At 46.8% G+C, this 21,695-nt stretch overlaps 2 protein-coding genes across 2 annotated transcripts in view; one reads left to right on the top strand and one right to left on the bottom strand.

Annotated features, from left to right (window-relative positions):
- Window positions 1-8,164, top strand: part of BORCS5 (BLOC-1 related complex subunit 5) — a 73,895-nt gene extending 65,731 nt beyond the window's left edge. The window contains exon 4 of the mRNA XM_075727534.1: window positions 7,934-8,164. Within this exon, the coding sequence (XP_075583649.1) occupies window positions 7,934-8,164 (231 nt within the window). The remainder of the gene's footprint in view (window positions 1-7,933) is intronic.
- Window positions 8,165-20,162: 11,998 nt separating this feature from the next.
- DUSP16 (dual specificity phosphatase 16) overlaps window positions 20,163-21,695 on the bottom strand; it is a 31,272-nt gene continuing 29,739 nt past the window's right edge. Inside the window, exon 6 of the mRNA XM_009491542.1 lies at window positions 20,163-21,339. Within this exon, the coding sequence (XP_009489817.1) occupies window positions 20,163-21,339 (1,177 nt within the window). The remainder of the gene's footprint in view (window positions 21,340-21,695) is intronic.

Genomic DNA, 21,695 nt, shown 5'->3' on the forward strand with positions numbered 1-21,695 from the left:
ACTGGCTGTGTAAGTATGGCATGGTGCTTGAACCCATCTTTGTCTGCCATTCCCCAGACAAAAAAAAGAGGGAGTCCTAGAAAATCCTTTTACCACTTCACAAACTGTAGGAAATGCTTAAAACTGAGCTCCTTTGCATGCTCTGAGACCAGATTTCAGAGCTTTTTCTTCTTAAGTCATGTTCCCTTCTAGAAAATGCTTTCTTCTAGTGTGTCTAACCTTGACTAAATATGGCAAAGGTTAGCATCCCTTTTTGAATAATTTTGAAAGACCTTCTGTAGGGTATCTGGGAAAGAAGACCTGCAGCTATCAGGCCCCAAGTGTGAAGCTGAGAATAATATCATTAGATCAGATGGCTTGCAAATGTAATGATCCTGACTATTTTAGATAACACCTTTTCATTCTGAAATGAGAACGGTGGTGTTTTCTGAGAAACATTGCATTAATGATAGTGGTCATCTCTTTTCAAATTGGAGCTTATTCTTGACAGGAAAACCAACTTGCTTAAAGCCAGTCATTCTGACATGTTAAAAGTACAGAACTGAAATTTATGATAAAATAAAGCCCTAAGGGTAAATAACATTTGCAAGTGCTGTTGTCCTGTAACATTCAAGCTCTGGCTGGATATAGGAGTGTGTTGAATGAGTAATATGGCAGCAGTGTAAAATCGGGAAATGAGGGAATTGAAGGCCGTTTTTTGTAGCAGAATTATTAGGTACTCTGAAATAGAGTTGTGCAAGTTATTGTTTAAGCAACAGATCACTCTGTAACAGATACAGATTTTTCTTTCTCTAGGAACAGCTAATTGAAGACAGGCTAGGGGTTTCTGATTCCTTTCTGTGGAGTTGTACTCCACAGAAGAGAGGTTTTGTGAGGACGTTGTTCATTTATCTTATGTATTGTCTGGGTGGCTTTGTTGTTTATTTTTCTTAAACTTTGTAATTTAGGAGAGATGTGGAAGCATTTCTAATGCTTTGAATGTAACATAACATTTTTTAGTCTTGATAAATTTTAGAGATGCCTTTTTAAATGGATGTAGATTGTTCTATGAAAGCAGCAATTGAAAGCTCTAAAAAAAAGTGTTCTTACTAGTCAAAGTCAATGAGCTAGAAATTACTTTAACCTTTTCTTAGTGATGTTTCAGTAAACCTACTGATAAAATCAGATTTCTGCCCCTCCCCCGCCCCCCCCAAGCATCTTGTTGTGTTTTTAAGTCTGACACAGCAACAGCAAATGCTGAGTTAGGATCCAGAAGATCCAGGAACACGTGCAGTGGGAGAGATTGTGCTTCTCTTCACATGGTGTTCCTGCCACTTTTGTGACTGTCATGCTGAAGGGTCAGGCCACCAAGCTAATAGGACAGAAGACCAAATCACTGAAGAAAAGAGAGCCTGGGAAGACTGAGTGGTTTTGTTCTCCCCTGCCTGACTTCTGTACAGAACTTATGATCATACAGCTAATTTGAAGATGAGGGGTGGGACTGCTGCTTTGCAGCCTGGGATTGCATTGGATTTTGTGTAATATGAAACTGTGCCCTGCGTTTAACTTGCTTATGTTATGGTTTAGCTGTTTTGAGAGAGAAGGATGATAAGTAGCTGTGGTGTTGAGGGAAATGTAAGTAAAGAAAGTCCAGTGGAACAGGGCTGTGATACAAGATGTATCCAAGCTGGAGAGCTGGCTATAGCATCTACAGCACCAGATTCCAGATGGCTGCTGGTTGTTGGGCTTTGCTCTCAGTCTTCTCCCACCTCCGTGAAGTGGGGCTGTGCTTTTTCAAGCACTTGGAAGTCTACTTGTTCATTAGTGCTGGGTGAGAGGTAGATATTGTTTTAATCGTAGCTTTAGGACTCTTTTTTTAGCAACAGTTAGCAATAGCAGTCATAACTTAAGCTTGGGGGACTGCCAGTTGGCAGAGGGATGCTGGTAGCTCCAAGCGGGGAAGGCTCGAGTTGGAGCTGAGGGAGACGTGGGCTGTGGAGGTCAGACCGCAGGGTAGCGACAAACATATCCTGTCCAATAACGCAATATGCAGGAAGGTGGAAAAGCTAATTTCAGGAATGAGCTTTCTGACTCTTTTGAATTCTGAATTCTTTTGTGCAACCTAAGGTCTCCCAAAATAGTTAAATCTTGATGTTTCAGGAGCAGCAGCCTATCTTACACTATCGTGTATCTACTATAGCTCTAAGGGACCAGGTATAGATTTAGCTGTAGATCTTTTGAAGTAAGTAAGGGCCCTGATGTACCTGTTAGTATTAATAAAACTCAATGTTAGAGCCAGTTAAAATGGTTACTTTTCATTCTCTAACTTGACTACGATCTGTGCAATGCTTAGACTGAATAACTCCTTGGCAATTGTTTACAGCAATGTCAAATTACAGAAGGAGCAAAAGGAACATTTTGGCATGGGATTAGGTCTTGGATGTGATATCAAAATTTAAACAGAAATTATAATTGTTTACCTGACAGTGGCGCAAAGAAAGGGTACTCATGAGAACTGTACTCATGACTGATGCTGAAGAGAAGGACCTGGGATCCTTGGCTGGGTGTCTCTCTTTTCTACCCTGGTAAAGATGCTACCCAGTAAGTTTATCAGCAGTGTGTGGGATGAGTGGGAGAAACAGAGGATGTTCCCATCATCAGGAAGTCATCACGATCTATTGTGCTAACTTTGCGTGACATTATCAAAGAGAGAGAGGGGAAGAGGAAAAAAAAGCCATTCACTGAGCACATTTGTTTTCGAGCAGTACAGAAAGAGGAGCTGTCTTCAGTTTTAAGTGCGTTGATTGAAAAGTATTTTCACACCAGCACATCGTGACTAATATTCCATGCAGTCATGTTTCTGCCTGTCACTTTCTGATGTGGTTTTTGTGCAGCTGCAGGAAGGAGTTCATTTAACCCCAGCCAGGCACCTGACGACGTGAAGGGAAAGGCCACTTGTGCTTGGAGCGCAGTTCTAGCAAGTGAACTTTCTGGAATAAGGATTGCGCCCGAATTGCTGTGGGGGGTTTTTTGAGTGGCAGCCATAGGGGATGGGAGCTAACAGTAAATCATTAGGGCAGAGGGACGTGGGACACATGGATGTCTAGCTGAGCTCTTGAAGGCTGTTGCTGAGTGGGGGGGAAGCAAAATGTCATCTTACCTTATTGGCATTTTAAGGAGGGAGTGGAGAAGCTGGGAATGACAGAGCATCCTCTTATGAGATGTATTTGTTTTCTTACGAATGTCAGCAGTGCCCCTCTAGAAATTTGATTCCAAGTTTAACAAACTTCTGATTGCATTTGCATGTTCTGCAAACGGGGAAGATGTGTCTAGCTGTAATTTTCAGTCTCGGTCATTGAACTAACAAGATGTGACCTCTGTTTCCAAGAGCTCAGGACACTTACATGCCCATGACAGAGGTGCTATAAAACCATGCCAGGTAAGAGGTATATATAGGGCACTGGTTTGCTTTCAGTATGGTCTCTTGAAAAGAATTGGGCAGTGTCCAGTGCTGACCTCAGTCTTTTTGTGGGCTAAATTAACGTCTTTATTCTGCTTGGCAGTGTGGGCCAAGAAGAATTCTAAAATGAATGCAAGAATTTGTGGTGTGCAAGATGTCTGAAAGTCCCCTCAATTGTTTTTGTGTTTCATCAGTGTGTTGTTACAAATGGGCCTGTGTAACACACAGGAGAGTCTGCGAGCCCTTACTGGTTGACAATGTGAATGGTGTAGTGCTGGGGCCCTTTTAAGTGGGGGATTATCCGTCTTGCACTGTTGTTGGATGTAGTTATGAATCTGTTTTCATTTGAGGAAAAGAAAAGCCCAGTAGATGTCATTTCATGTTTAAAATGTGAAGCTGAGGTGTAAATTACCATCCTGCTGCTACTGATCCACGGAGGAGTCATGAGCTTTGAAATAGAAACAGACCCAAATTCTGAATGTCACTGGCTGTACAAAAAAAGTATGTCATGCTGGAAGGTGAGTTTTAGGCTTCTCCATTTTTATGATACTATACTCCTAAAAGAAAAACTGAAAAAAACTCTTCCACCCTTTTCAGTGTAGGAAGGGGAAAAAAGTCCTGTCTTCTACTCCAGGCACATCCAGCCTCAGGTTTGCTACTTTAACAGGAGGAATTATTTCTGGAAAGAAATAAAATAGGCATTGGGAGCTCTCACACCTTCACTGAGAACACGTCTTTTTTCCTCAAGACCAGGCTGGGCAGAACCTCTCGCTTTGATGAGTATTAGGACTGGGACCTTACATGCTGGGCTCTGCCTTCTGCTTTTGTTCTGTTGCTTCATAACAGTCATCAGGACCAGTCTTTTGACTCTCTAAACTCTTCTCTATCTGTTAGTTGGGCACGATAGTAGCTTACTCAGTGGTGATGCCTGAAGGAGAAACTGGTGATGGTGAAGCCATGGAGGGGCTGGTGACAGCGCAGCTCCACGTCTGTCATGGTTTATGGGTACAGGGTGGTGACCTGCTGACAGGGGAGTTCCTTGCAACTGTGGTGGCCTGGCATAGTAGGAAGCTTGAAGTAAGCAGAGCAGAAACAATGGCTCAAATAAACGCTTGCAGATGGTTGTAGGGCAGTGGAAGAGCTGCTGACTCTGAGGCGTCTCGCTGGGCTTCCCAGAGAGCTTCTCAGCCAGGGATGAGCAAGAAGGGTGAGACCTGAGTGCTTTTTCAGAAGAGACTGTGTCCGGGCCTCGTGTATAGGAGCTGGGCGTTGATGGGACCTGCTCGAGAGTAGGCAAATTCACTCATCTGACCCTCGAGGGTGTCTTGAAAAGCATGGACTGCCTTGGCTGTAGGCGAGGGAAAAGACTTGCCTAAGCTCCCTTTCTCCAGATGCTTTTTATTGCTACTGTATGGAATTAAATAGATGGGAATTAAGCGGATTGTTATGCGCGTTCCCTGTTCATTGCAGATTCCCAAAGGACAGTTTTAGTCTCTGTGGTGGGTAAGTAGGGCTGACACTCTGAGTCCTGCAACTGAAGGCCCAGTCGGAGCACCAGAGGAATGGGACTGCGTGCCAGGAGAGGTAAAAGCACAAGGTCTGGCACTGGAGGAGCTCCCTTGGAGGGGGAGGAGGCAGGAAGGATGTAAGTGTGTATTTAGGCCTGCTTCAAGGAAAGCTGCAAAGAGGCATTGGCATTTATATACAGGAGTTAACACGTAGAGGTTTTTTGGTGGTGTGGGTCCCGTCCCCGCCCCCGTCCCCTGTCGTCCGTGTCCCATGTGTCCGTCCCCGCCCCCCACCCCAGTTAAAAAAAACTAGGTTCAGTCTGAGTAAAAATTGGCCTTTCCTCACAGTTACTCAACTTCAGTCCCCCTTGTCATGTCGCTGGCTGTGCAGTTGCCGTGGCCTCCCGCAGCAGACAAACTTGAACACTAGGTGTAGGGAAACCAGAGGAAACACTCACTTCCACCCTTTCTCTTTTTTGTGAGGCAGCTTTTTTTATAGCCATTGTGAATGTGTCCAAAAGTAGCAAAGAGCTTGGAAGGCTACTCTGCATTTCTTCTTCCTTTTGCAGGTCAGCTTGAGCTTTTCCCCATGTTCCCCTCCAGTAAGTGGACATACTGATATTTACACAAGGAGCCTAGAAGTCAACAGATGAAAATTATTGGAATGGAGAGAAAAGGGGGCCTTTGGTTTTTTTGTTTCAGAGCTTGGTAGATGCATGCTTTGCCTCTTGCACAATGTTGTGAAGCTGTGTGGAGAACCTGCCTGTGGAGGAGAACTTCAACACCAGAGGAGGTTTCTGCCTGGGTCCCCGTGCTGCTCAGTTTAATGAGGCGTGCTGGCTTTTGGCAGGTTTCCGACTGGCTGCCACTCCACACCACTGTCTCTCATTAGGTGGGACATTTTTAGATGCTGGATTGAATTTACTTCCATCCCGTGCAGACCTGGTGGTGGTCTGTTTTTTACACACTCTAATTTACAGAGCTAGCGCCAAGCTACTAAATTATTAAGCTAGGGTTTTAATAGAAACCCCTGTGTAGGCTTAAATTGTTTCCACTCTATTTGGAGTTTCCTGCTCTGCTGGTTTTTATTTTGTCCCATGCATGAAAGCGTGGAGGGAGGAATTCACAGGAAAGCACACAGGCAAAGAGGAAGAATTTGGCCTGAGAGCACTAGAAAATACAGATGAAATAAAAGGTTAATTGATACTGTATCCAGCTCTGATGGAGGTGATAGGAGAAAAAAAAATGCTTCCTAATCCCCATGACAGTTCAGCGGAAACTTGTGTGTTTGTTTTCAATGCTGTTTGTAACTTGGGTATCTCAATAAAGTATTTTCTTGCCCAACTTCTTTTGTCTTGACCCCTTCCCCAGGGCTTGAAAGGGATGTTTGTCAGCAAACACTGCTCTCCTAGTTTTTCCCCCAGTGTCAAACACTGCTGTCGCCAGCGGGACGGTAGTGCTTGGTCGGGTGGGACTTCCCTCCTCCGTGGGGGATCCCCCTTCCAGCTTTGCACTGCTTCTGCCCGATCCTCCCCTTGTGGCAGGCTCTCCCCTACAGTCCCGCACCACTGCGTGTTGGGTCAGGATTACACTTGCCCATTAAGTGCTATGTAGGTCGGATTTGGTTGGCATGGCTTGTTTTTTAGCAGTGCACCAATGAATTTGTGTTGTCCCTGATGACAGGTATCGTCTCTGTCCTCTACTGAATGGGTTGACTGTCACACAGTTAAAGTGAGGGATGTTGTTTGAACTGGGGGCTCCTGGTAGACCAGGAGTCTTCAGCAGTGATTCCCTGAGGCTGCTTCGTCGTGACTGGTGACCTCCTTCCTCTGGGGGTAATTAGATGGGAGAGGTTCGGAAAAACAACGATAAGGAGGAGGCAGTGGGCTAAAACTGGTCAGCATGTGTCTGCTCGTGCCCTTCACTGGGCAGCCACTGTGGGCATGCGCCAACTCCCAAGTGAGGGGACTACTTTCCACCGTGACAGAGCGTGGTTGCAGGATGCATTCCAACTGCTCAGAGATTTTGAAGAGCCATCACAGTGGTGCAACTGGGGTTGTTGAACACAGCTACAGTGAGCCAAAGCAACCGAGCTTGGAGCAGATCTGTTACCAAACTCTCTGAATACATGGTATATCTTACAACATGTAAAAACAGCTTAAGCCATCTGACTTGGCTCATGTGCATATGGTACTAGTAGCTATTGGCTGAATCCCGCCTGGAGTTTACAGGTCTGGCTGAAGAGAAAGTTGGGCTGTGAATTATAAAGGCTACCTTCGTCACTCAATGGCAGGAATAGCACGGCAGTTCCTGTCATTGTCATCACGCTAGAGCCATGTTTGGGTACTTACTGTGTTTAATTGCATGGCTGATTTACTTAATGTCTCTCCTGGGGTCACTCATAACACATTTATTTTTAGGATTCGGGGAAATTAGGGACACTAGCAATCCGTTGTGGATCTTTCCCAAGGCAGGAGTTTTCCAGACGACGATGGTAATAACAGCAGTGGCTTAGTCGCAGAGTAACCTGGCTAAGCTGATGAAATTAGCACTGGCAACTATGGTAGAGCTTAATGCTTGCAAATAAACCTTCTCCACTAAAAATATAGTACAAGTGTAGGCGGAGGCTGTGAGTTCCCTGGGTTTGGATAACTTGGAGGATATGGGTATACTTTATTGGAAAATCCCTGGCAGTGCCTGCTGGCTTTCAACCCCATAAATAAAGAATTTTCTGATCAAATACTCAACGTTTGGGTGTGTGTAGAACTGAGGTGGTCATATGTCCTCCCTGGTATACAGCTATGAATCATTCTGTTTCATGACAAACTTGTCGTGCCCCAACAGAGGAGCTCCTTTGTACCTGGCTGGTAGCTCCAGTGGGGCGTCTAACATGCTTCTCAATTGCTTTTAGGAAAGACAACATGCTGAAAGGCCTGTGGCAACAGTCAGCCTAATGCGCCTTACTCTGCTTGTTGTTTTTAAACAGATGGACCTCTCTGTGGAAACTCTTTATAGCTTCATGCAGGAGCGCCAGAAGAAGTATGCCAAGTATGCGGAGCAGATCCAGAAGGTCAACGAGATGTCTGCCATCCTCCGCCGTATACAGATGGGCATCGACCAGACAATCCCGCTGATGGAGAGGCTGAACAGCATGCTGCCAGAGAGCGAGAGGCTGGAGCCCTTCAGCATGAAACCTGACCGGGAGCTGAAGTCTTAGCTGATCCGGCGGGCTCCCCCTCCTCACCTTCCATGCTCCAGCGTTCAGCACAGACACACTTCCAATGGGCTGGGCTGGCAGATGTTTGAAGCGGACAGCAGTGCTGCCTGACTCTCTGCCAGGGCATCGGAGGAAGAGCAGCGTCAGCTGCCAGAACTGCGCAGCCAGGAATCCAGGAGCTCCCCAGTCCCGTCGTCTGGAGAAGATGATTTACCGTTCTTTCATCTCCCTCCTCTTGCCCTTCTGTCCCCTTTACCACTACCACCGCCTGTGCCGAGACATTTGTTTCATTGCTGTGACTAGATTGGGGTTTACAGAGGAGGAGTTGTCTTTCATCTGATTTTTTTTTTTTTTTTTTTTTTTTTTTTAAACTAGAAAAATTCAAAGGGATATGGGGTGTGACAATCCCACTAACATGGTTTTTGAGCCACTGGGGTTTAGACGATTAGATGGCTGGCAGGTATTTCTGAGATCCCCTGACCTTGGAAATATGTGTGTTTTATAGGTGAAAGTGCGGGAGCCAGGAACTGGCTTATTAAAATCTGCCTATTATCATAATTAACATGGTTTGCATGGCAGGGTTTTGGCATGTCCTTCTCAAGGCTCCTGTTTTTATGGGCTCACTAATTTATGAGGCTGTAAAGGAATAACTGTTCCAGATACATATGTCTGTTAATGTTAAGCAAGCCTTAGCATTCCTCTCCCCCTTGCCCTGGCAATGTCCTGGTGCCCCAGCTGGTGGCATTTCATGTCCCTCACCTTGCACAGTGATTCTGACAGGCACAGGCACAGACCTGCTCACTTTGCATCCCAAAGTTGGACACGAAGTGTCTTCTTTTTATTTTTACTGGGACGCTCCAGTTATTTTGGTGCTGCCTTTTTCTACCAGAGGGATGTAGTTGTTTCTTTACGTTCAAGTGTATGGAGTTGGAGGGGGGAGATATGAGAAGTCCTTTAGGTCTTCTTGGCTTAGCTGCTGTCACGCCAAGAGCTTGCTTGAGTGCAGTGTTTTATGAGTGAAAGCACACGGCGCTTTGGGACTGTGCTCTGTTCCAAAGAGGGACCGAACTGTTCCAAAGGAAACAGGATGCTCTTGCCTTCTCCCAAGCCGAGGGCCCTGCTGGGAGGCAGGCAGTGTGTCCACGCCACCCAGGCGCTGGGCTGGCCCGTAGGAGATGACTTGGTTGCCAAGTCCGCCACTGGTCTGCTGGCTGCAGGCGATTTGCAGCACCTCTTTGAGCTTTGGTTTCTCCCTGTATAAAACAGGGGGATACTCTACACACTGCTGTAAAAATATTTACGAATGTAGAAATAAGGTTTAACAGCCTGGGTCACCATTGCACGGCAGCTCTTGTCTGCAGCAGAAAGGGTGTGAAACAAGAAACAAGGAGTTTGCTGGGTCAAGGGTAGGTTTGTGTGTGTTTATGTTAGTCCCAGGATGCTGTTGCTGGCGAGGAGGCTGAAGTGTACCCATGAACCCCAAGGGTTGTTGTACATCAGGAGTGCAATTCCAGTGGTGAGGCCAGCTGTCTTTGAGAGAGTCAGCGTGACAACCCATCTTCCTGCCAAAGGCAACTTGCTTCATTACCTCTTAGTACTTAAGAGTACTTAATCAGCAAAAGACGGTCTCTAAGCATTTGGGAGTAAGAGCGTGGTAGGTTTTTGACAGTATTAATTGCTGCCTGGTGGCAGGAAGCAATGGGCCATTCTCTTGTTGCATTCCCAAAGGCCATGTAGCCTAGAGTGAATTTTGTGATGTAGACTGCAGGCAACTTAGATATCTATCTGAACCATAGTAGTAATTGCATCTTAGGGCCTGCTGAACACTGTCTGAAAGCAGAGTCTCATAGAAATGAAGCCCCCTGGAATGATGACCTGGGAAGAGCAATTGACTGCTTGAGAGACGGCCAGGAACTCAGCAGATTTTCTAGTAAAGGCGGCAGAGTGGGCCTGGTTGTCTACTGCTTCCACCCCAGTGTTGTTACATCATTGTGTATATGTAGGCGTATGCTGTATGTTGCATGGGATATAACATCAGGCTTCTGTCCTTGTTCATGCATCCTGCAGTATTCTACACTTGGTTTGTTAAAAGCTTACATGAGACTTAACAACCCATGAGAACCTGCTTGTCATGGCCATGCCTGTGAGGGTCCTCATCGTCCATCACTGAATGTGTCTCTGCCTGCCACTATCAGACACACCAGAATATTCAGCAGCTTTAAATAGCGGCTGCAGGCATTTTTGTCGTCGTCCTCCAGATGATGCTGTCTGGAAGTTTAGAATGTGCGACATTCAGCCGTCTGCCAGACGGGATCACGGATATCCCACACCCTGGCGTGCTGGAAGCCTATACCGGTGGGAAGATCCTGATATTGGATCTTGAGGCAGGGGCTAGGCTGCAGATGCTCTCTCCTGTAAAGCTTCTAGACATTTGGCCTCATGCTATTAAGTATGAGATCAAAGCATTGCTCCTTGCGGTGCTAATGAGGGCAACTGAATAGTATTCCTATCTGAAAGCTGCAGGAGTGAGGGCTGCAAATAGGTTCCTTCCTTATTTGCTATAAAACACCTAGACAGTGGGCTGATAATGGGAGAAAATGCTTGTTCCTATGAACGCTGGCCTTTAAGCTTGTGGATGTGTGGCTGGGCCTCACAGCTAGAGCTTTCTGAGCAGCAAGGGTAAGTTGTGAAAAAGGTCGATAGCTTAACTAGAAAGAAATCAGCTGAAACGTGAAGGCCAACCTCTTCCTAAAGCATGCAGGTCATCACCTTCAGTCCACAGGTGATAGTGTCTTGTATGGGTACTCTAAGATAGCGTGCACCCTCTAACTGTTCTCAAACGATGGTTTACGGTTTTATTTAAAACATTGTCACTGGCTTCATTAACTGTAAGTCCTTGGACCTCACCGAGGGGAGCACATTTCCTGCCACATCTTCTTGAGCTGCTGTTTGTTGCTTGGCTGTTCTTCGTTCGCTTTGCTCTGCACACTGCTTTCAGCTTCATCTCAGATGCAGGTGATGCTCAAGGTGAGACCGTTGCTTCACTCCCTTTCACGCTGTTTAGCAGGAGATTTGAGATGTGACTGGAATTACCTTTCTGCTTACAAATTTCCTTTTCCAAGCCAAATGCTGTTGGAGAAGGCCTCAGGTATTTCGCACGAATGTACCAGCCATTACTTCTACCACAAAGTTAGTGCTATGAACAGAGCATAATCTGGCATGCTCCACTGAAAACAAACATTTCTGCCCTTTTCTGCTTTTTGAGGTGGTGCGTGGTCTGGGGTGCAGGCTAAGCTTCTTGATGTGCAATCTTCTGAAAAGCTGGAGAACGGGTGGGTCTCTGGGTCTGCGGTTCCCTCCTGGCCTGAGCTGCTTTGGTTCTTCCCCCGATGCCGCTGTTGCCACCCTGGCTTTGTGCTGCCGCTGGTGCTTGTTGCATCCTACACCCGTCAGCGTGCTACACACGCAGAAGAGGTTTGCTTTGTTGTTTCCATTGTTCTTTGTAATTTAATGCATTGACAGGGTGCTACAGTGCCAACCTATCTGCAGGACAATTTCTGTGAAGATCCAGTGAAGGGGACAGAAGAGAGTTGTGGGGTTCGGTTTTTTTTTTTTTTTAAAATATGTATTTTAAATTAAATATATTTAAATATATTTAAATATGTAAAGTGTATTTTCCCCTCCTCTAAGCTTTTACACAGAAAGAGTAGAAATACACGTTTTCACGGGCCCGCTCATTGTATGAGCCAGCCCTTCTCTATCAGACTGTTTGCCAGTGGTTTCCTGAGGTACTATTGTAACGTCCCTCCTGTTCCTGCGCTGCCAGAGTGCATTTTGATTACCAGCCTTGTGGCTGAGCGCTCCTTGGTTTATGGGTTGTTATCCTGTTCGCAGACTTGCTCTGCTTTCAGCTGCCTACGTGCTACATGTCCCACAGCTCCAGCATTAAAACATTTGGTATCGCTCTTTTCCAAGTGTGTTGTTTCTCCAATTGCCTTGCACTTCTTGTTGCGATGTCTGTGGACACTATGCACGCTTTAGCGCGGGAGGTCGTATCTTAGCTTTACTGCTTTGTATGCAGAACCCAGTCGCGTGCCGTGGAGATGGCTGGTTTCAGCTGCCCTGGGGCTGCCTCTGCCCTGGGAGTGTAAGGAAATGTGTGTCCCAGAATGAAAATAGATGTTGGGTTTTTGGGATGCTGTCCCAATCCAGGTTGGCACTGATGCCCAGTTTAAATAAATGATGTGCACAGCGATGCTTGTGACTCACCAGCAGTGGGGTGGGATGGTAGTTCAGCTGGCTGCTTACCTTTTCTGTGTTGGTAGCCTCTCAGAGATGAAGCAGAGGGTCTGGGATTGATGGACGCAGGCACTTGAGTAAGACTGTAGCTTCCCTGTGCAAAACAGTCGTGGTATGAGATACTCTCTGCCTGTTTTGTTAGGGCACTTGCACCTTGTGTGCACTCAACAGCTTTCCTAGGGTTCAGTGGGAAGACTAAACAGGAGCAGCAAAGTACTTCTCATTTCTCCCCTCCCCTTATCTGCCTGTCGAAAACAGACCATGTCCTGACAGATGCTTTATATCAGTTCTTTGCCAGATCGCAGAAGGAACTGAAGCCCGGCAGCCTTGGGCAGGTTGACTTTCAGAGTGGCCCCTACCTGCCAGCTGCTCGTCTCCTACCGATTCTTTGCACATCGGTGCAGTCACGAGCGGTGTTCCCCAGGGCTGTTTTGGGGCCAGTCTTGTTTAATATCTTTATCAACAATCTGGATGAGGGGATTGAGTGCAGCCTCAGTAAGTTTGCAGATGACACCAAGTTGGGTGGGAGCGTCGATCTGCTGGAGGGTAGGATGGCCCTGCAGAGGGACCTGGACAGGCTGGACCGATGGGCCGAGGCCAGCTGTATGAGGTTTAACAAGACCAAGTGCCAGGTTCTGCACTTGGGTCAGAACAACCCCATGCAACGCTACAGGCTTGGGGAAGAGTGGCTGGAAAGCTGCCTGGCTGAAAAGGACCTGGGGGTGTTGGTAGACAGCCGGCTGAACATGAGCCAGCAGTGTGCCCAGGTGGCCAAGAAGGCCAACAGCATCCTGGCTTGTGTCAGGAATGCTGTGGCCAGCAGGAGCAGGGAGGTGATTGTCCCCCTGTACTCAGCACTGGTGAGGCCTCACCTGGAATACTGTGTCCAGTTTTGGGCCCCTCAATACAAGAAGGACATTGAGGTGCTGGAGCATGTCCAGAGAAGGGCAACGAAGCTGGTGAAGGGTCTGGAGCACAGGCCTTATGAGGAGCGGCTGAGGGAACTGGGGTTGTTTAGCCTGGAGAAGAGGAGGCTGAGGGGAGACCTTATGGCTCTCTACAGCTACCTGAAAGGAGGTTGTAGTGAGGTGGGTGTTGGTCTCTTCTCCCAAGTAGCTAGCGATAGGACAAGAGGAAATGGCCTCAAGCTGCATCAGGGGAGCAGCTAATTTAGATTAGATATTAGGAAAAATTTCTTCATGGAAAGAGTGGTCAAGCATTGGAACAGGCTGCCCAGAGAGGTGGTGGAGTCACCATCCCTGGAAGTGTTCAAAAAACGGGTAGACGTGGCACTTGGGGACATGGTTTAGTGGGCATGGTGGTGTTGGGTTGATGATTGGAATGATGATCTTAGAGGTCCTTTCCAATCTTAATGATTCCTAGTTTTTACTTTCATTATAAATGATCCAGCCACCAAGCCAGGAAACATGAAATTGCTACTCTACCCTTAACTGGTTTAGTCGTGGACTTGGTAATGTTAGGTTAATGGTTGGACTGGATGATCTTAAAGGTCTTTTCCAACTTAAATGATTCTATGATTCATCAACCATTCATACATGGTTTGTACTTTTAGCCGAACTTCAGCCTCTTTTCAGCTGGTCTGTGGTACGTCTCTGGGGGTTGTAGGCTTGCGTTCAGCTGCCACAGGTAGGTTTTAACTTCTTCATAATGTGAGCCTGCACAGGACAGCAAGGTGACGCAGAAAGCAGAGTAGCTCACCCAGTGGCCCCCAAAGCCAAGGCAGGTCTGAGGTGGTCATGGGTGTGCTCGGCGTACCTACAGCGTTACAGAGCTAGTGCTCCTAAGGCGGGGGAGAGGAGAGGAGCATTCAAAGGGCAATTCTGAATGTCAGCCACCTAAAAGAACCCTTTTGTCCTTTTAAAAGCTTTGTATTTTAAGAGACCTCAATGGGGAAGCTGTGGAGGTCATGAAATAAGATGACCTACTGTAAGACCATAACATGACCACAGAAATAAATGAGGATGGCTGTAGATGTTGTCAATACCTTGATGAGGGTGTTACCGGTGTCACGTTCAAATGAAGCATTTGATTATGTTCTCTTAATTCTGATGCAGGCTGAACTACTGAGAAGCGCAGCAATACTGGAGGCTCAATGGAATGTCACAGGGGTTGTTAAAGACCAAGCAATGACCTTTCTGCAAGTGGATAGCAAAACTTTGTGTTTTTAAAAAAGCAAGGGGCAGCTGCTGATCAACTGAGAAAATCAGTGGTTTAGAGGAGAATGAAGTGAAAGTACCTGCAGGAGAACGCTGTTCTCCTGGCACTGGGAAAGCAAAGTGGTGACAGATTCTCACCTACTGCCCAAGGGGTGCTGAACAGAGAGACGTGTAAACGTAAAGGGGTTGATTTGTTTTGTTGTGTGTTTTTTTTTTTTGTTAAGTGATCTGATGCCCCAGCCTCAGAGTCGCCTGTAATATATCGCACTTCGGCTTTGTACAGCAGTGGCGCTTGGTGAGGGTCCCTGTAAACAGCAGCTGAAATCCACACCTTAAAGTAAGCATTCCCTTCCAGCAGGGCAGTTCCCTAAATGTCTGTTTTACAGCATTCGATATGCTAGGAAAGCAGCCCCTTCCCAGAGGGGTGGGTTTTGCAGAAGGCTAGAAATAGCTCCCTTTTCTATTTATAGCGACTGTCATTAATATTCTCAAAGTACAGAATTAGCTGAAGGCTTCACAGCAGAAATGCTTCAGTTTACCTCAGAGCAACCATTTGGGCCCGAGCGCCAAGAAGTTCTCTGGAGGCACAGTTCAAAGGGAAAGGCCATTTGCCAGGCTAAGCTGATATATTATAAACACCATTCTTCTACCTGAATTCCCAATTGTGGTTTTGTGTGTATAGTGTAACAGCGGTATTGTATTATAAAGCTATGTCTAAAAGTACTAGAATAACTCTACTTTTATTTCAGAAACTTTAAGAACAAATACAGGCTAGCTAGGTGTTTAGTCAGGGTATGGCTGTCTAAATAAAATGTCTAGGTAGGTGAGTTTGGTGGAATCTCACTAATTTCAGATTTTTTTTTAAAAAGAGGCAGCAACAACGTTATTAGGACTCCAGTGCTGCCCCAGGAGAACCACCAGGCCACTATTTTGGGTTTTTGATACCACCACTTTCTGGTAGAAATCAATTTGAAACTTGGGCTGTGAGTCAAAGTGTAAGGAGCAGCTAGGCGCTGAGCATGTAGTTACCAAAAAGAGCTGCTCACATACTTCTCACATTTCTACTCTCTTTCTCCCATCTCTGCCCTGACCCCCCCAGCCCGCTCAAAACCAGGCAGGGCTACCTGATCCATGCTGGGGGAGGTTTCCCCTGTTTTCAGTTCACTTCGCTCTAGGAATGGAACAGTGATGGTTACATCAAGAGCCTAGTGACCTCAGGGACCCCTTCCCAGTAGTGCCAGTCAATGAAATGGAAATGACGTGTAAGACATTTCGGTTGCCTCTCAGGTTTTGACTGGAGATGGAGTTAGACTGTCTCTTCACAGAGCTGTCTACTGGCAGGGGCGAGAGCAGAGAGATGGCGTAACAAGAGTGGAGCAAGTCCTGCAAAGCCAGCAAGAGGAGGACAGGTGAAAGCTAAAGTGCATGCATCAAAAACCAGCCCTTAAAGGGAACAAGCAGTTCATACGAGAGCTAGTCTGACCTACTGAGATCAGAAGCTCGAGCAGATAAATCTTAGAAGATCGTCAAGTGAAGCTAACAAGCTGATGCCATTTAGGTCTAGTATTGTGCATGGTTCTTGTTTTACCGCACAATGGATGCGATCTTTCTATGTACTGGCGGTACGTCTTGTTCGTAGAAGTAACCATAGAAGCCCCTGCGGATCGTTACTTGTGCTGTGGCTGATGGAGAGGCCAAAGATTCTGCATTTCCCTTTCTGGGATTATGTGTTAAAATTATCTTTTAAGAAAAAATGCTTCTATTATTGGACCTGAGTTTCAAGATGCCATTACACAAACTCACAGGTCTGAGCTTTGGATATTTAAGTATATAACCTTAGCAGCCATGTTCTACTGCAGGATTTAATTTTAATACATGCTACATTTGTATAAACTGTGCTCTGAAGGAGCAATGAGGGGCATACCCCTCCCTCGGCAATCAGTTGTTGCTCTGAATGCTTCAGGACTGGCAGAATCAGTCAAAAGAAGTATTTAAACAAGTAATTAAATTCTTCTTCAAATAAGTAGTATGGGAGGCAAGAAAAAAACCCATGGTGCTCATCTTAGGTAACTTAATCAATTTGAAATACTTGCTTCAGAAAGACTAGCACAGCTGCCTTGAGAACAGTTTACTCACAACTGCAGTAGACGCTGTAAGACATTAATGCAGGGAAGTGCCACTGCTGCTACTCAAGGGAGCAGAAGAGGTGGGGTAAACAGGAACAGGTAAGAGACTGAAACTGTTACCGGCGCTGTAAAATTACTGCTGCTCGTGCCGAGCAGTCCAAAGCTACCCAGTCTGTGTCATTCATTAAAAGGCGTGCATCTGCAGAGGACACAGAGTGGGGACGAGCCCCCCGCTGGTGCTGGGGAGCAGGTCGTACTGCAGGCAGGTAACGCACACTCCGCAGCCAGAGGCACACAGGCTCCTTCCTCAGCCGTTCTATGTCAACAGGTACCATTTCTGATTTTATTTCATCGTAACATACAGGTAATGCTCATGACACAACAAGATGAGAAACTCACATCTCTCTGAACCATTTAAACAGCTTGCCATACACCAAAGAACATTATATTCATATTGAACATATACACATTTCCCCCCTCGCATCCTCCACTTTTGCTTTCCAAACTTCTAAAAACCATTTCCAGCATTGTTCAGGTACAGGACACTAGTTCAGATAGGAGACAGGGCACCATCCTGCACAGGACGTGGGGTTAAGGCTTCCTCCTACACGAACCCGTCCCCTAAACACACTGAGCCTACAGCTTTGATTCATTCAGTGACTGTAGTGTATTGGAAATCACAAGGAGACAGAAGACCAGATTTCAGTTCCTCAGAAGACAATTAACCAAACGAAACCCAAATGTGCATATTTGTATGTATAGAGAGAGAGAGGGGGAGAACACACACATGAAGGAGCACAAAAGACCGGAAGATTCTGTTTCTGCCTCTAGTGATTGATTTGTGTTAACCCCCATTAACTGATTTAAATCAAAGACATGGGCTTTCACTGAAATCTGGCTGAGAGGAGCACTGCTAAACGGTTTACATACGTACATACACACACAGAGTGTGTATATACGCTGAAAATAGTTGTAATGTAATTGCTTTCACTTGATATGTAAACAGAGACAAGTGGCAGTATGTTTAATGAATAGCCAAACCTGACATGCTTTCCCGTGTGGTGTCAACCTATACCTTGCCCAGACTGCCCCTTCTTCCAGCATCTCATCCACACAGCACAAACACAGCCTCTGGGTTCAGTTACTCCTGGTGCCGCCTCTCTCTGTGCCTTTTGCACTTTTTTAGGATCAAGTTAATCAATGCTGTAGCTTTCAGTGCTATTTTCAACAGTCTGCTGTAGGAAATTAAAGTCACATCCTAGCCACAAAACAAAACAATGACAAAATCTTCTCCGCTTTTCAATATAGTAAAACCTGAGATTTGAGTCACAAACTAGCTAAACTTACAGTAAAAAAAAAAAAAAAATAACCCAAGCTGCTGACTTGAATTAGGGCTTCAGTTTGCTGCTGACAATTTTTTTTTTAAAGCTGTTGGCCAGGGGTAAGTATTTGTTACATCTGATTTGCAGTTTTCAGCTGCCTGCATTGAAATGGAACAAAACAATATATTCACACACCTGCACACACACACACCCCCCCCCCCCCCCCCCCCAATACGGGTTCTGAGGGGTGCTGGGGAAGACCAAGATAACATGCGTGCAGCTCCCACGGGAGCAGGAGGGATGAAGCTTTACGCCGTGCCTCTGGTACCACCCCTCGCTGATCGTAAACCTCTTGCAGCAACGCGTGCACGCAGAACAATCTGAGCAGCGGCAGCCGAGGTACCGCAAGAATGGCAAGCTGGAGGGGAAGCAGCTGGTTCGCTGTCAAAAACAACACAAGAGGGGCTGTGCCTAATCTCCCATGAAACGCCCCGCTGGCAGCAGGGAAGTGACACCTCCTTGAGCTGGCGTGTTCCCTGGGGTGGTGAGGGTGAGGGCGCGGTACCGGCCAGCAGCAGCACAGCTAGAAGCGTCTGCAGCCAAATCACGCATCGGCACGCTGGGAAACTAAGCCCCCATGCTGGGACAGAGGACAACAGCCAGGACCAAGCGCCTTTGGAGCCACGGGTGCCGGAGGTGAGCAGGCTTCCCATTAGAGCTGTCTCTTCCTAAGGCCTCTTTCTTTCACACAATGAGATGGGATGCTTCTGTCTTCCTTGGACAGCCAGCCAGACTTCTCTTTCTCAGGTGAAGTCACAAACCTAATGAGAAGCTTCTATCTCCAGGACCCCACGCTTTGAGTGAGGATGTTGGGATGGAAAAAAACTCCAGCCACCTGAATTGCCCCTACCCCATAGGTGACTGGAACCATATATGAAGAGGAGTTCCGTAATGGTACTGCTCAGTTAAGGACAGAAACCCATTTCTAGCTTTAAAAAACAAAAGCCTTCAAGAGCCATCTATTGAGTTGTCAATCGGCAAGAACAGGATGGTAGGGTATTGTACCAGCCACTGATCTTGCATGTAACCCTAAGAATTAACCACTCTGTTACACCTTAGAAGCCAAAGCAGCTACCCCTCTTCCAGAAGCCAGCTTAATATAAAAAAAAAAAAAAAAAAAAAATAGAAATACTGCTTATTTATGTTTCAAAAGACAGGGGGAAACAGTCATAAGTATGGTTCATTCGTCTCTTTTAAGAATTGCTGCTGAGCCAACTGAAACACTTGTGCGTAGACAGCTTTAAAAAAAAAAAAAAATCAAATGTGGCTAGTCATTACTTGTTCACATTGCTTATGAACTGACTACCAGCATCTGGCAGCCATAAAGCCCTAGTTTATTTTTTATATTTTTGAGGTACTGGGTTTTTTTTTTTCTCTGAAGCAGCTCTCTAGCAAATCACCTAAAGCCTATCCATTAGAACAATAGTTACACCACTATTTACATTTGCCTGAACTGTGCATTCAGACCAGCCTTGCTGTAACCAGTCCCTACGTCCTTTGGAATCGCTCCCGGTCTCCTTTCTTACAGGAAGAAGGTCTCCCTCCAGAGGTTGGCTCAGTGTCAGGGCTAAGGTGCACTGGTGAAGACGTGGGGCATGAGGAGGGGAGAACAAAACCAGCTTTGATGGGTAGGAGCGTGTTTCAGTGGAACCAGAGAAAGGGTTTGATACCAAGAGAGCTTCTTTTTTAAAAACCACTGAAAGGATGTGCAATCCATTGCATATAACCGCTTCCTCTGTCAGGGAAAGATCTTGGAAATGTTCTGCCCTTCTCCAGGAAAGCGGAGGAGAAAAACCCAGCGGTGTGCTCGGTTTCCTCAGGCAGATGCTCACTTGTTTCTTTGCTGTATTAATCTAGTCACTGCGTTCACATGGAAGCCTCCCATTTCTCCCCCCCACACACACCTTTTTGCAGGAAGTTTGTTCTTTTCAGATTGACAGGGACCTCTCAAACACTGGGGGAGCGGCCTGGAGGGGGAAGCAACTCTGATACAGTCACACAAGCCTGCTGCCCCTCAAGACACTTCAATGATTTCCATGCTGCCCGAAAAGCTCGACTGACTGCCTACTTTCCCCAGTTCTTCTCTGGATCTGTTGTCTGACATGATGCTCTCCCCAAACTCCATCTGGCAGCTTCTGCGCTTAAACTGCTTTTCAAAAGAGCTTTCCTCATGCCAGCTCCGCCGGGAGTCACCTCGATCGCCCTGCTTCGGCCTCCTGCGCACAGCACAGGCCTGGTCACAGCCCGTGGGCAGCTGGCTGCAGCTGTAGGCAGAGTAAGCAGCGCTGTTCCCATAGATGGCAGAGGCAGAGTAGAAGTGCGAGGACTCGGTTGCAAAATACCAGCTGTTGGTAAGGGACGTAGCCGATGTCTGAGGAGCCAAGATGTCCGAGTGCCAGCCTTTGAGGCCCAGCCCAGCAGCAGACTTTGCCAGATGCTGCTGGCTGGTGGAGAGACCAAACAAGAAGTTTGTTCGGTAGTTGTCTTCCATGCTCCCGCTCCGGTGGAGGGGGTACAGGAGCGACCGCTGAGTGGTGGCACTGCTGCTGGCTCTCCCCAGGTGTTGCCGCTTGCTCTGGCTGTCCAGCTGCCAGGTGCTCTGGGGTTTCTTGGGAGGGTTTGCCTCCTCTTTGTCAGGGCTGGTTTCTGGGGTCTGCTCCGAGACCTCCTGGACAGGGGAGAACTGACACAACTTGCTGCCGCCCTCTAAAGCGGTCGCGTGTTTGTAGTATTCCAGGGTGTCTTCGGAGGAGGCAAAGCCCTGAACCGATGCAGTCACACAGTTGCTACTCGCCGAGTAGGATACAGATTTGATATCCAAAGAAAAGGAGCGCTTCAGCCGGTTGCTATCCTCCACCTTATCTAGGGAGACGTGCAGTCCATTTATGCCCTGCACCAGTGGGCCATCTTCCAGAGGGGACAAGTGCCCACAGGGTGCGCTGCCGCAGTCCGTCGGCTTCTGCTCGACGATCTCGGAGGTAGCGGTAATGCAGAGCTGGTTAGCGGAAAGGCTGCTCTGCCCACCTTCGGGGATCAGCACGTGCTCGCTGCTTTTTTCCAAATGCAGAAGTTTCAGCTTACTAATATGTCCAGGCTGACCGCTCTGGTTCTTGAGCTTTTTCTCAAAGTCCAAAAGCTGGCCCAGGAAGTTGAAGTTGGGAGAAATGGTTGGCCTTTTTTCTTTCACAAATCTAGAAAGAGGGGACAAACAAAACAAGAATTAATTTAAGGACCTGCTGCTCAGACCTGAGATAGCCCTAGAGTGATTGTTGTGAATGCTAACAGCCTATTCTGAACTTGTCAGGATGCCTGGACTGAGGTTCAGTCAAGCACAGGAAATATGGATGGGGGGGAAAAGAAAAAAAAAAGGCAGCTTTTAAGCAAGATAATGCCGGATGCTCTCAAATTCTCTCTGTAGCTTACTTAAAGGTGGCTAAAAGGGGGGGGGGGGGGGGGGGGGGGGGAAGCACCATTCTTTTTACCTCTTTATGATGTCCACAAGATTTGAGGGACTAATTTTCCTTATTTATAGAATCATAGAATCAGA

Source organism: Pelecanus crispus, chromosome 1 (genome assembly GCF_030463565.1).
Source record: "Pelecanus crispus isolate bPelCri1 chromosome 1, bPelCri1.pri, whole genome shotgun sequence".
Lineage (NCBI taxonomy): Eukaryota > Metazoa > Chordata > Aves > Pelecaniformes > Pelecanidae > Pelecanus > Pelecanus crispus.